Source organism: Patagioenas fasciata, chromosome 4, assembly GCF_037038585.1.
Source record: "Patagioenas fasciata isolate bPatFas1 chromosome 4, bPatFas1.hap1, whole genome shotgun sequence".
Taxonomy (NCBI): Eukaryota; Metazoa; Chordata; class Aves; order Columbiformes; family Columbidae; genus Patagioenas; species Patagioenas fasciata.
The window spans coordinates 25,138,010-25,153,124 of NC_092523.1; the positions used below are offsets into that span (position 1 = coordinate 25,138,010).

Genomic DNA, 15,115 nt, shown 5'->3' on the forward strand with positions numbered 1-15,115 from the left:
GGCAATCTTCTCCACCTACCTGGTGGTCCTGAACAGATACCTTCAACATAGTTGGAGGTGAGAAGACTGAGGGGAGGCCTCATCGCGGTGTGCAGCTTCTTCACAAGCCAGCGAGGAGGAGGGGCAGGTGCTGATCTCTTCTCTCTGGTGACCAGTGGCAGAACCCGAGGGAATGCCAGGAAGATGTGCCAGGGGAGGTTTAGAATGGACACTAGGAAAATGTTCTTCACCCAGAGGGTGCTGGAGCACTGAACAGGCTCCTCAGGGAGGTGTCACAGCCCCAGGCCTCACAGTGTTCAAGAAGAGACTAGACAATGCCCTCAGGCACGTGGTGTGAACTGTGGGGTTGTCACATGCAGGGACAGGAGTTGGACTTGATGATACTTGTGGATCCCTTCCAACTCAGGACATTCTATGATTCTGAAGCTAATTTAAATTTGTGGCAATTTCCTTTCTGCATTACTTTTCATGATAAGCATGTGCACCCTTGGCAAACATCTTAACAACTGTACTTAAGTTTAGTTTTGGTTTTAGGGGTTATTTATAACCTCATGTTTGAGTAAAAGGGTAAATCTTGATGAGCAGACATTAATGATCTCTGATTAAGACCATACAGTTTCTAAATTGACTCAGATGCCTAAAGAATTTATTATTTTTTATTATTATTATTATTAGTAGTATTAAAAATAAAATTCAGATTTTGTTTCTGATACTCTGGTATTTATTGCCACTATCTCTGGATAGCTATATTATTTTAAACCTTAATGCTCCCCTGGCATTTTCCTTTTCTTCCTTGGATCAACAGAGGAATCCCTGACGTGGGATCTGCGCTGCCGCCAAGGCATTTCACACTCTGCTGGTGGAGGAAGAGGAGTGCTGCACCCCACGGGAACAGCGAGGGAGCTGCAGGTCCCTACTGCTTCTACACACTGCCTCAGATCCACTGGAGCATCTTCCTCAACGCAGCTCTGCGTCCAACGGAGATGTACAAACTTCGGCATCTCACTGCCAAGAACGGGGACTAGAAAACAGACTGCAAATCACAAAGTAGTAGGATTCAATCTAAAATGAAGTAACATAATTGGCATATTTGGCCTCTGTCATTACTTGTCTTACTGTAGTACTTCTAACTTACTAGGTTGCATAGCTACTTTGAAGAGCAAAAGGCAGAGATATCTGTGTTGGTCATCAAAGTATCTTAAACATTGGAAACCACTTATAATTCATTCTGACTTGCTTGAGACGCATTCAGAAGGAATGTGTCCATTAGGAAAGTTGGAATTGATGTTTTAAAAATTACACAAATGAGATGCCATTTTTACTGATACTTATTTTTAGATGATTTCAAATTACTTTAGAAATCGATAGGTTGGTGCAGTCCTACATCTTATACGAAGACTAACAGACAAAGATAAAAGGTTACTAATGATTGCTATTTATTTTGTTAAGTCCATAAAAAGTGCATAGTACAAGCCCTTTATCCCAATCCAAGTACTCAGTAAAAGATTACTAGGAAACTGCGAATGGCACAGATGATTTTTTGTTTGGCAAAATTCAGACATTTTAAACCACCGATTTACATTAGGTACATCAAACCATCACTCTTCCTTTTTCAATCATGAACATTACAAGGCTAAGTGATCTGCAGACAATACATGAATACATATGATTTCTCATTTCAGAGTATAATAATTGTGTTAAGCAGATGCTAAAAATTCTATTGTTTTAACAAAGTTCTAAGCTAAGGTATAATTGTAAACTTCCCTCCATATTTCCCAAGTTGCTACAACTTGCGTCTCTTCATAACCAAGTTTAAAACCCTCATTACAGATTTATTCGTATCCTGAAGCTTCACATACCACTAATCTCTTCCAGACTTATCAAAATTTACCATAAACATCTGTAACCATGACACAATTATTTCATTGCAAACTACACCACTAAAGGCCAGATTTCTGCCACCCTTACTAAAGCTGCTACTAGTACATTATCTCAGAGTAGTCCCACAAACTTCAGTGCAACTACTTGATGAGTAAGGCACTATCTAACATGAATAAGAGTGGCAAAATACAGTCCTACAATTAGTTACTTTTATTTTAATTAAGAGTGGTGATCTGAGGGTTATATCTTGGAGAGAGTATCTGAATTCAAAAGGCATATATTTTGACATGGGATAGCGGCCTGGCTCTTTAGTAAAACATTTTACAATAAAGTATTTCCAATGTTTTTTCTTTTCCATAGAAAATTTAAAACAGCAATTTACATAAGGAAAGCATACATGTATAAAATCACTGGGACAATTACTTAGAGGAATTTCAAGCAAAGGTAGTTCATTTAAATGTAAACCACAACATTACTCTAAACAAAAAGTTCATTTGCCAAGACTGTTGGAGCTGGGTGCACATGGTGAGTTTTATAAATACATACACAGACACTGAGGTCAGGTGAGACTGACCCTCACAAGTGAGGAGCATCTGCTGTAAATCTCACCGGCTTCCAACAGGATGAGGAGTGGTGCTCTGACTGAAACGAAGCCTGTTTCAGGTGGCTTTTTAATCAATTGGTTTTATGCATCTGATAGTGAACGATTCTGGCCAAAAATCCTTGGAGAAAAGGTCAGTGTAGAAGATTATATATATTTTCTTGTTGTTTCAACAAAATGATGCCGTATTACTCATTCTGTTCATAACAGCATCACAAACATAAATGCACATGGCAGGCAGAAAGCAAGCACAGTCAGATTGCTTGTCCCAGTGACATCTTTACACAGTGTTTGTGGCCTGGACATCATTAGACATAACAGGATGAATTCTCTCAGCTTCCCTGCTGCAGCTCCACTGCTTTCCATGGCACTGCACGGATGTCACTGAGAGCACCTGGCCCAACTTTCTTTTTATTTTTTTTTTAATTCTTTTTTATTTTTTACACATGCTCCTATGCTTGGGAGCACACTGTTCCACAGAAATTCAAAGGGCAAATACATCGAATTACAGAAGCCTTTCTTCAGGTCTGTGCTGTGCCTTTACAAGGAGGCTTAGCTGGCCCGCCATTTACCCTGAGGAGGAAAACCCTGCATCTGTCAACCACGGGATCTGATGTGAGATTTTTGTTAGAGCCCACTAACACAAACCTTTACGCACCTTAACAGTTAGTTCCTTCAGCTCCATAACTAAAGTCCTCACGAAATAAAGGTTTGTAGAGTAAGGCTTTGAATTCCCATGTCTGTTCTACTGACCTTTATGGAAAGAAGCTTCATGGTGGTAACATAAAAATGTTTTTTACATTATTCTCATCAATTTTCTGAATTGATCAAGAAAAATATACAGTGTCGCTTTTCTGTACATCTTTAAAATGTTCTTAAATTAATGTATATAAAAAAGTAATTCCCATTTGCTACAATGGGAGATGTGCACAGGTACGTGCACAGCCACACGCACGCATAAACACACCACACATACACACAAATACTAGAGGGAAAAGACATGCCATATGGAGTCACCTGCAAGTTTGTTATTCTACAATTACAACCAGTAGATAAGGATGAAATGTTAGGAATTGCTGATAACGTACAGGTGAAAAAACCCGAATATCCAGTATATGTTGTATACCAAAAGTTGGTAACTTCAGTAACCTCTTGGTATGATTTCATCCTATCCAACATACATTACATCCTGGCTAAAAACTTTTTAAGATATGGATTATTAAGAGACTATATGAGAACAGAAAATTCTACCAAGTTCTTATTCTAAATAAATTCTCCTTTCATAAAACCTGTAAATAAACAAATCCATTTTTGGAATACATTTTTGAAATACATTTTTGACAACATATTGAATAGGATATATCATTTATCCATGAACAAGATAAAATTAATTTATTTTTTGGTGGTATAATCTTTTGCGTAAAGTCCCCACTATATATGTCAGAGCTTTGACTGTGGCAATTATCACATTCACTTCTTTGCACACACACACACAGAGTATAATTCTAGTGGACAACCCGTGCTTTTGACAACAACCCTGAAAACTATGTTAGTCATCCAAAGACCAGACTAAAAGCTGCTCTGAACCCAGGGCAAATATGAAATAATTTCAATTTTTCACCACATAACTAAGCTAGTAGTTGCAACCACAATAAAACTCTCAAAAGCATACTGGAGAAAAAATATGGATTAATCTGAAGAAAGGTCAGTAACCTTCCATTATCATAGATGTGCAGGGATTTTCTTTTTCTTTCAATGCATATCAGAAATCACTGTAAAGAAATTAAGATAGTTGTAGGAGAAAGAGACCGAGTGGAATGTCCACAGTAATGGTAACAACCAAAAAACCCCTGCAATGCCTTATAATTATTCAAATTACAATCTACTAAGAATTGTAATAACATACAAAGCAAAAATTAACTTAAAATTGAAGTCGCTAAAAGCAGTTCATGAAGATAACTGTTGAATGATAACTCTGCTCTATATAAATGAGAAAAGAAAACAGTATTGAATGGGGTTTAGGAGTAATCTGGTCACTTCGTTCATTTGGTCGTGCAAGGTTTCAGCTGCTGGACTTTTCCAATACTGAATGCTCTAGTCCACTGGTGGGGCTGGTGGTTCTTGTCCCTAGGGGGAAGGAAGGAGAAAAAGAAAGAAAAAAACACGTACAGGATTAGAAACAGTGCTCCACATAAAAGGATTTAGAAATAAAAGAAGAACGCCAAAGAGTTACATTGTGCTTCCTTTTAAGATCACTCAATCTCTCTTTCAATATTCAGAGTAAATGAGCATCAAAGAACAATACTGTTTCCTGCATTGATAGCTTTTTTTTCCCATTATCCTGTATCTAGGACAAAGATGACCTTCCTATTTTCATGCTGTAATTTTGTTTAATGACTTCTCTTAAAGCTGTGATTTTCCTCTGGTACTTAAGAAGGCAGGAGGCAATTCCAACCAGGGACAGCCAGTGTCCAGAGGACAGTGTAACCCAGTCAGTCACCCGTGCCTGCTCCATCCCATGGTGGGGCTCACAGCTGGCTCTTGTGATTCTGCTTTCACTTTGGTTTTACTCATTTTCATTGCTAATGGAGTTCCAAGAAAATACAGGGGAAAAAAAAACAGAAGTAAGGGAAAAAAAGACTGCAAGATAGTCTGTATTAAAATAAAATAGGTTTAAGCTATTGTAGAGTCTCTCTGCAGGGCACTTGATGATGCACTTACATTGTGTGGGCTGGCTGGCTTTCCGGCTGAGTTGGATCCTCTCAGATTACGAGGTCTCAGTAAGAACAGGACAAGTGCAATCACCACCCAGGCCATCATTATCATGGCAAAGCTGATACCATTGTCACTGGAGGAATTTGGTCCTGGCACTACAGACATGGAAAACTCAAGTTACAACACAGAGTGACAGCCGAGTTCTTTCCCCAAACTGAAAACAAAAATACAACATAAGTCTCAGAAAAAAACCCATGAAATATTTTTCAGTCGAGTTCTCTGATTAGTCCTTCCTTTTGGCTTTGAGACAAGTAATTATTGGTTAGTATTACACTGTTTTTTTAATCACATTTCTTATCCCTTTGAAGAGAGAATCTACTTCATAAGATTTCACTGGAGTTCTCAGAATTATCATGACTATTTCTTAGTTCACATTAATTTCTAGTGAACTGGAGTGATAAACACACACTTTGTGTTTAAGAAATCAAACTTGACTTTCTAAGAAATCAAACTTGATGCAAAATACAGTTATGTGGGAAAAACCTCCATCTGCATGTTGGTGTTTGTTTTTTGCCTTAAACAAATGAAAGACTAAAGAGATGAAAGCTTAAAACTCTGTTGTTAGGTCCCATACAGAGAACATGCTAATTCTAGCAAGAAGGGGAAAAATAATGGTTACAATTTTGTTGGCTACTGTAAGTTATTTATTGAGAGTTTGTCTGGATAAGTGCCCACATGCCAGATCGCCATGACTGGTTACCCGGGTCATGTGGTATTTCTGATTCTGTCAGGAGGGGGAAAAATGATGAGGAGATACATGAAAAAGTGAGGCCCAGGAATACAATATAAAAAATTTACACCTCATTTCCATACAGAATGGCTGAGACATCAAAGCATGAAAATAAAACTGAGAAAATCACATCAGATTGGAGATGGCTGGTTAGTCTTTTCGGATCAAGAAACTCTGGCAAATACCTGCACATTTGAAAACAACTTTTATCCTCTGAAACATCATTTCAAATAATCCAACTGTAACTAAAGTTGTCAGCTGAAGTGTAAACCAACATATAGTTAATTACCTACAGTATTTACATGGCTTACAGGATGTTTGAAAAAGATGAACACAATTTCAAATAAGAATATTTCACTATGGCAACATGTTACACTTGCACAAAAGTTACAACGGTGCTGGCAGAGGCGTCTAGCAGTAATCATCTGAAACTCTACTTCCCACCCTTTCAAGTGGTAGGAGTTTCATTCATGGGCTGTTCATCATTGCAGAGATACAGTGATTCCAAATTCGGTCCATCTTTTTGAAACACCCTGTAGTATGTAAAGACTTCACTAATGATCTAGATGATCAATTAATACAGAACAATAAATACAAAGCTATAATGAATAACCTTCAGGAAGAGAAGAGCTATTCTATTTTATTACTCAAGTTGAAAACTTTAACATCCAGGGAAACTTCACAGGGACTTTCGTATCTGTCAGATTTTTCAGTTGTCTCAACTCACTTGGATCATCTCATTACAGAGTCAAGTCTGGATCCAGTATTGTTTGGACGGTGTTCTTATTTAAGATTTGCTAGGTAGCTCATGCCCAGTGAGCTGCTGGACTCATTTCCTTGAAGGTTAATGCTGACACCAAAGAACCACCCTCATCACTGTCACACTGGGAAGCATTCGTAACAGAGGCTCTTCTGTGAAAGTGGTTTCTTCACGGCACAGCAGAGGGGCACTGCGGGGCAGCTTACAGCTACACCAGTCACAACACCGCTCTGCCGTCAATGTGACTTCATGAGTTGAGGCTGTTGGACTCATGTCCTTTACTGACATCACATGCACTCAAAAATGTCAAAGAAGAAAAAAAAACAACTTATAGAAGGTCATGCTTCTCACAGCACAACCACCACCATTAATATGTATGAACAAACGAAACTGCCACACAGCTCTTGCCTTTTAAGTGTCCAAAATGTAGACATTTAAAAACTCACAAGCTGCTAATGTAGAGGAATGTTATGATTAGAAGTATATACAAGAGACAATTCTTTTGGAGATCAGAATGAATAAAGGGTGCTGTATATGAGAAGGTATAGTGTAAAGAAAATGAATTGGAATGCTACAGCCTTTAATTTATTAGAGGCTAGCAGACAATTGATTCAGAAAGCATGTGGAATTGCACAGGTAAGAGTTTAGATCTGCAATTGTGCTGAGGGACAATATTGCTATCAACATCATATATCAGTACTTTAAGTCTTAGATGACCTTTATATATGCAACGCATTAAACCTGCACATAATTTGGCATGAAAAGAACAACTGCTTTATTTTTGGGCTTCCAGACAACATTAATAGCTACCCCGAGACCACCTTCAGTAGTATGTAAGACAGCCTTCAGCACCTGCTTTGGCATGGATGTTCAGTAGAATACTGAAAATTCAGATCACCTGTTATGCTGGATTCCCCATACAACACAGAGAAACAGGGACTACTCAGGCTGCCTTCTGGAATATTTGCTGAACCACAGAGCATTTAGGGCCCATGGTTAAACAAGAGTTGGGATAACCAACTTCTGCTAGGTCCATTCACGCTACAGATCAAGGAAGGGAGCAGAAGGAACCACAGAGGGAAACCACAGGTGTTCGTGCAAGACACGACTTCTTCTACCCTGCATTGTAATATGGTTTATATAGAAGCAAATGTGCTGAAGCGTATTCTGAACTAAGTTAAGCAAGACAACCACTGATCTAACACAGCTTGACTCTGTACTACCTACTGAAAGCATGCCAGATACTGAAACAGCCACAACACTGTTTACACTATTCAAGAACTGTTAAACCCACACCTCTCACAAATGACCATGTGTTTCAATAAGGATGTGAGATATTTCAGAATCTGTTACTTTAATCTAACATAAGGAGATGAGGATAAGCAAAATCTCGCATAGCTGGGGTGAATCACACTTTTCCAAGCTTTTTATCACAAAACACAAGGACAGGAAGCTGTTTCAGCTACTGGGAGCAATAATATGTAGAAGAAAACAATATTTTGCTACAAAGACCTCCCTCACTGAGATCACCAAATAATCAGACAAGACCAGCTTATGGATAAAGAACAGTTGAGTGAAGCTGAAACCAAGCAGGATGGAATTTATGCTGGTGAGCACAAGAAGAGATATAATTTTTAAGAGTTCATGACCACAATACTTTTACCTATAATTGATATATTTCCAGGTAATTTAGAAGTGTTTTTTTGATTCCTTGAAGAATAAAAGCTAACCTAAAGAGGACCTGTGATTACATTTTCTAATACTCCCAGACGGATAGAAGATCGTTTTGTTCTGACCTCACAGACAGACGTCCCTATCACCACTTGTTTTGATGGATGGATCCGGTTATTAATCACCAGTGCCTGGAAGGCAACAACTAGTGCATATAGTGTATAAGAATGTAGCAGTACCGACTCCTGTGTCCCTGAGTGAAATGAAAGCTACAGTCTCTAGCCTGCCCTTCCACACAACACCGAATCCAGCCCAAAGTCATTATTTTCATAATATCTGGTCCCATGTGCTCAGCATACCTATATATCCATGCACTTCTGAATGAAGCCGTGAGCAGTTCTGCCTCTCTGGTTACCTGGATTATTATTATTTTTTTTATGCCTTAGCTGAATTATCTCCGTGTAGGAGAAAGCTTTGTGAGGGGCTGGCCTGAGACTGTGGGATGAACTCATGTGAGAGCTAATGACTATGGTGAATCCCATCTGTTGCTCCACATACGAGGCACAGCTCTTTGGCTTGCTTTCTCCTATAGAAACAGAGACTAGGACGAAATAAATTAGTCTTCTCTTGGAAAGAAATGGGAAGGGGGAAAAAAAATCTGTGTCAGATGTTTGCCACCTCATTGAATGTTCTGCTAGAAGGCAGTCAAAGCTACTAAAACGACGAGTTTGGTAAAAATAAGTTCTAAAAATTAAAGGTCAACCACCTTCTGACTGTGCAACTGAAATCTCAAGAATACAACATTAAAATTAATAAATGTCCTTGTTAAATATTCCTTACATGAACATCGTTCTTCTCTTAAAGTGCTATTCTTCATTCAGAGTGAGGTTGTACTCTAAAGAAAAAGAGGAAAGATTGCATTTCTTTTACTGTAAAAGTATATTCCATATGGTGTGTTTTGCCTGCCATGTTATGGTAGAAATAGCTTCTTGTGGATCTTCAGCTCTTTATTGTTTTAACATCTGCATGTGGGAAGGCAAAATCATGCTCTCTGACCTGTGCTGCCTTCTTTTCACAGTGTTTTTAGCCTTGCCTGTTCTGTGAAAAAAAGGTAGGAAACGGTATGAAGAGAGGTATCTTACAGATGAATCATCAGAGAAGACAAAGACCCTGTGGGACCTTCAGCAGACAATCCCTGCAAGCTGACACTCTCAAAGGCAAGGGATAGGGAAACTGAAGAAAGCCACAAAGGACTTGAGCAGAGGAAAGAAGGGAATTACCAGAAAAGGGAGGGAAGAGTTGGCAGACATTTCGTGCCATTGAGTTCGGTTGCTGTGACTCCCCTAGATGAGTACAACTCAAGATGAATCACAGATACGCATTCATTTTAAAATACATTTGGAAGTAGAGTAGACAACATTTGAGACAGTCATCTCTGATCATATTACAAGCTAGAAGACCACTGAGAATAGTGTTGAAAATATGAATGTAGTAAATCCAGGTCACAACATCTGGGAACTGTTAGAACACAGAAAAAATTCAGGCAGTGGGCCCTCATTTCCTCTGACTGTGAAGGGCCATGAGCCATCAGAGCAGCTCAGTACCAGCTGGGGATCCTCCCTGGGCTGGATGAACCGCTGATGTTGCAACTGGAACACACTTCAGAGAAATCTTCCGTGCTCCACTTGCATTAAACAGAATTCAGAAAATAATTATCGCTCTTACTCCTCATTTCAAGGGAAACTGTAAGATCTTCTGATTTGCTGAGCATAAACAATCCCATCAGAATGTTAAATGTATTGCATATTCAAAACTTGCAGCCTTTTTTCTCCAAGGCACCCACTGAAATGGAGAGAACAGTCATCACACTCTGATACGTGCTTTAGTGCCACATCAGATATTCTGATGGACAACCAGCAGAACAGCCACCAGGCAGAGTACCCAAATGCCCTCTGAAGTGGTGCTCATATCCTCCAGTATTTAGGAGTACAAATTTGAAAGCTCTGGTCCAACCCTGGTAGGAAACTCTCTGCAGGGTAGTCACTACAATATAATGGTGCCAAAAGACAGAAATAAAAATTTAGAGCTTATAACACAAAAATGCGAATGAGGGAACCATGGCGCTACTGCTTTGATCTGGCTCCAAATATCTAAAAAAGATCTGAAATCAAGGTTTGAAAAAACAAAGTGTGCTCAGAAAGAAATCAACACAGGGTGCTTCTGAGAACTTCCAGCTGGTAGCAACAGCATAAAATGACGCTGCTGTGACACTGGCTGAACTGCAGCCATGACGTTTCCCAAAACAAAACCACGTACAGCTCATCAGTTATTCCACAACCTTGCAACTTAAGAATCTGTGTATGACAACATTCCCAGCTGTGCTTCCAGAACGAAGACCAAATCCTGGGAATGAGCAAATGGGTGAGAACAAGCTTCTTCATATCAAGGTCCTGAAATGAGGAACCAAAGCCAGCAAGTGACAGGAAATGGATCTGTGGGATGCAGGAGACCCACCTCAGAAATCAGCTCATCACGGTACAGCTCATCAGAACGGGATGAAGCAATGGGCAGAAGAGTGGCCCAGAATTGTTTTAATCTGTCTCTGAAAACATGTCTAGAAACTTCTCCAGGCTCCATCTGTTTGTTTTTGCCTTTGACTCCCGGGAATCTTACAGAGCTCGTGTTGGCCCAAGCACAGACTCACAGAAGCATCACAAAATAATCTGACAAATAGGCAATGTCATTGCATCAGCAGAAAAATACCTTTGCTGAAGCTAAATTTAAGGCAATACAATAACGTTGGAGAGGATTTAGTCTATAATTTTTGCTTTGGTTTTTGAAACAAACCACTGGTTTGGAACAATTGCTGCCAAATTGCTTGCATCTGCAGACAGTTATTGCAAGGATCTCTTTCAGGATGGAAAGCTATTTGCCACAAATCATTCGCATCCCCACTGTATTATTACTTGGTAGCATGAAAGCTATCCCACAAGCATTGTGCCCACACATAAGAGAACTTACTAATTTATGTAGTCTTTAGCCTAAGAGCTGCATAAACACTGATAAGCCAAGACTCCAAAGGCTTGAGTGAGAATGACCTACCATCATTTGGTTTTGATTGTGGACTAAAGATCAGAAAGCTGTACAGCCCGTCTGTGCCTACTTCTAATACAGAAAATATTCTGTCTCCTGTCACTTGCCTCTTTCCCTCTTCTCCATGCCTGTGATTAAAAAAACAAAAACACCACCACACATAGAAGTCTAAGGTGTGGGAGACTAAAAAGTCTGCTCTAGGACAGGTGCATTTGGGAAAGGAAGGGTGCGGAAAGTCACAGTATGCTGGTTTGACTAAAATGAGTTAATTTTCTCCATGCAGTTAGAAACCTTTCTTTTTTCATAGCTAGCACAGTCATTGTTCAGATTTAGTTTGAGAACAAGAGGATAACACTCCAGGACAGAGTCCATGTCTTTAACTGCTCTGGTCTGAGAGGCAAGGCCTCTGAGCTCTGCCCACAGGTATGAGGCACCAGTGAAGGGGTGCAGAGATGAGGCAGAGCTTGACTGACATCCAGACTGATCAGTGAGAATATTCCATCCTATTAGCATCATGCTTCATATTTAAGGAGAGTTGGGACTTTCCCGCTGGGCTCAGAGTTGAGCTGGAGCATGGATGGAGACCCATTCAGGGAAGTTCTGTGGAGAAGTTTTTCTTTAGTTCAGTCTTGTGCCATCCTGCCATTTGGCAGAGGCCTCGGGGCCTTTCTGTCTTTTCCTCTCTTCCCTCTAGGGGACTGGGTGTTTGGACACCAGGTGCTGCTTCCTGGCACTGGCTGCTTGGTGCAGATGGAGTTCATGAAGAAATGCATTGAGTATCTTTTATTTTATATTCTATTTCCATTTTATATATATTAGTAGTAGTAGTAGTATATTGGCATTATTTTGTTATTTCATTAAACTGTGTTTATCTCAACCCACGAGTTTCTCCTTCCCTTCTGTTCCTCTCCCCTATTTGGGGCGGGGGGGGTGAGTGAGTGGCTGTCATGGTTATATTGCTAGCTTAGGTTAAACCACAACACACAGCATGGCTTCGAAAGCCCAAAAAGAAAGAGTAAAGCCAGCAGCACTGTTATGGCACGTATGGGGTTACCTGGGAAAGCTCACAGCCTTTCCCCTTCAGCCCAACATGGCAATGAATCTGAGAATGTTCCACACTGGGAGGACATAGTTGCAAGTCCAAGCTTAGATGTCCATCTCTAACCAGGTTTTACTGGGGAGTGAATAGGGAGGAACATGAGAGTAAATGAAGGCATGCCCTCTCCCCAATAGCCCAGAAACCCTGACTGCACTTCTCCTGGACCTGTAGAAGACACAGGGACCAGCAGCTCTTGCTTCCAGAACACTGCTCAGATGCTCCCTGCTGCCTCTGAGCATTACAGTAATCCTGATACAGGGTAACTGAGTGAGTTCATATCCTCAATTGCTAAAGCAATACAGGAAAAACAGATCCACTTCATTTTTAAGCATTTGGCACTGTTCCCTCTAGATCATGGATACTGTAAACAGAGTGCCTCAGGGCAAACTTACATTACTGCATTACCTCTGCACAGCTATGCTTCCTGCAGATGCTGGTAATGTTTGACTGTCCTAGTAACACTCACCATTTGGGAGAGGGTTTTTTTATGTATTTCACAGCAAATTTTAAGGAAACATACACATTGGTACTCTGCTTCATTAACTAACAGCCATCAAGTCAATGGACATGCAGTCACGATGTGTGTCAACTTATCAGTCAGAGCTGGTGGGGAATCTCCTCTCCCTCACAGTCGAGTGAAGGGTTCAGAGCACTGCCAGTAAGTTACTCAGCCTCAGCCAGGAACATGTGTACATGTTTGGATCTGTGCTGAATATCCAGTCTTCAGTGGTTAGGCTGCTATGACTGCAAGGAGGACAAATAAAGTCCCCTCTGAATTTTCTCCTTGGGGAAAAATTGAAATCATCCTATTTGGAAGCTAATGGTAAGATTCAGTACAGTTGGGGCCTGATCAATGGTCATGCTGGTATGTTGATACCTTCAGCCTGCTCACCATTGCTGCTTCCATGCAATGCTTCCAATGCACAAATGTTCACATGCATCACAGATCCTCAGAAATTACTTCCCCACCATAACAATTTCAGTATTGTAGTATTTGATTTAATGTAATATGTTCCTACAATGTTGAGTCAACTGTTGCATTTTAAAGACCAGTCAGACTCTAATTACTACTGCTTATTTCACTTCCATGCACCTGATCTTGAGAGTTACTCACATTCCTGAAGGCATTCTGTGTCTGTGCAGTAGGACTGGGATTGTCTCAGCTGAAACAGAGAAAAAGAAAGGCACTTAGCAATGAGACTCAGTCAACTTTCACTGAAATCACGATTTAGTATAACATCAGACCACAGGTTCAAGATAAGGAAGATTATAACTGATCCTTTACTGCGTCACTCTGCTTATGCTGTGTGAAGAATCCCAGATATAGAGGTAGTTTCTGAACACTATTTACGTAACACATTTAAATTACCTGACTAAAGTGTTACTCCTTCCAAACAGGTTGCAGCCACTGAATGCCTTTTAAAATTCAAGTTAAAAATCTATAGTGATATACATACTGTTATACATAGATATAGATTCTGGGATTTATAATGCACAGGTGTTTCTACTATAAACTAGATCAAATAACATTAATGTGTTATTATATAATCACAGAGTATTTTATCAGACTAATAACAGTTAAGCACAGAGAAGACAAATTAAAATTTCTTATTCCAAGTTAGTAATTACTATTTTTCCACCTAAAATATTTTGAAGTGGAAATATGTACTTTACTGTTTTTTCTCTTTACTGATCAGGAAAAGTTAAAACACTTTCAGCAACTGACTACTTACATTTACAGACTAGGTAAGCTTGCTAACTGCAAGAAAAGTCAACATTGGCTAACCTGGAAATCAGTATAACTATTTTACAGATGACAGAGTCAAAAAAGAAAGACAAATGTCAGATTCTTTATCAGTCACAAAGAGCTTACATGGATGGGATTTAATCTGCTGTATTATGGAAATAGATTCTATCCTCTGCTTAGGTAAACTACATGGATTAAAAAGAAAAGTTTTTAAAAGTATGTAATTATTACAATGCCTTGGTTAGAACTGATATTTGTTTTTTTGACAGGTTTTATTGTCACAGCAGTGTCACAAATCCCAACATTTCTTGTCACAACAGGCTAATCTGTTTATTATCAGAGTAAATATACAAATGTAAAAGAGAAGATGATGTTCCTTATGAAAGAAATATGTAATTACTACAAACCAAATTTCCCCTTGTATTGGCATAACTGACTTGCTGTATGTAGTCATAATATTAGGCAAAGCACATCAAGGAAGCAGATGAGCAACCAGAGGAAGATTTTTGGAAAAGTTCCTTTAGCATAATGATCTTCAGTGACTGACACATTTGAGAAAGAAAAAGAAATATGTAATTGGAGATCGATCACATTCATTCATTCATTAATATATTGAGATCTGCTAGAAAATGTACTGAGACTACAGAGAGGTTCCTTAGGAAATACTGGATTTAACCTTTCAGCTATTTCTATAGTTAAAAACAACACCAGGGGACAAACAAATGACTTCCACTTATTAAAAAAACCAAAAACACAAA

The 15,115-nt window shown here is 39.4% G+C and overlaps 1 protein-coding gene across 2 annotated transcripts in view; it reads right to left on the reverse strand.

Annotated features, from left to right (window-relative positions):
• Nucleotides 1-1,414: 1,414 nt before the first annotated feature.
• The window catches only part of SMIM14 (small integral membrane protein 14), a 55,688-nt gene continuing 41,987 nt past the window's right edge, over nt 1,415-15,115 (reverse strand). For both annotated transcript variants that reach the window (XM_065837123.2, XM_065837124.2), the window contains 3 exons: nt 13,725-13,773; nt 5,204-5,352; nt 1,415-4,609 (listed from right to left, as the gene is read on the reverse strand). In XM_065837123.2, coding sequence (XP_065693195.1) covers nt 4,577-4,609; nt 5,204-5,352; nt 13,725-13,773 — 231 coding nt within the window. In that variant the 3' untranslated portion in view covers nt 1,415-4,576. The remainder of the gene's footprint in view (nt 4,610-5,203; nt 5,353-13,724; nt 13,774-15,115) is intronic.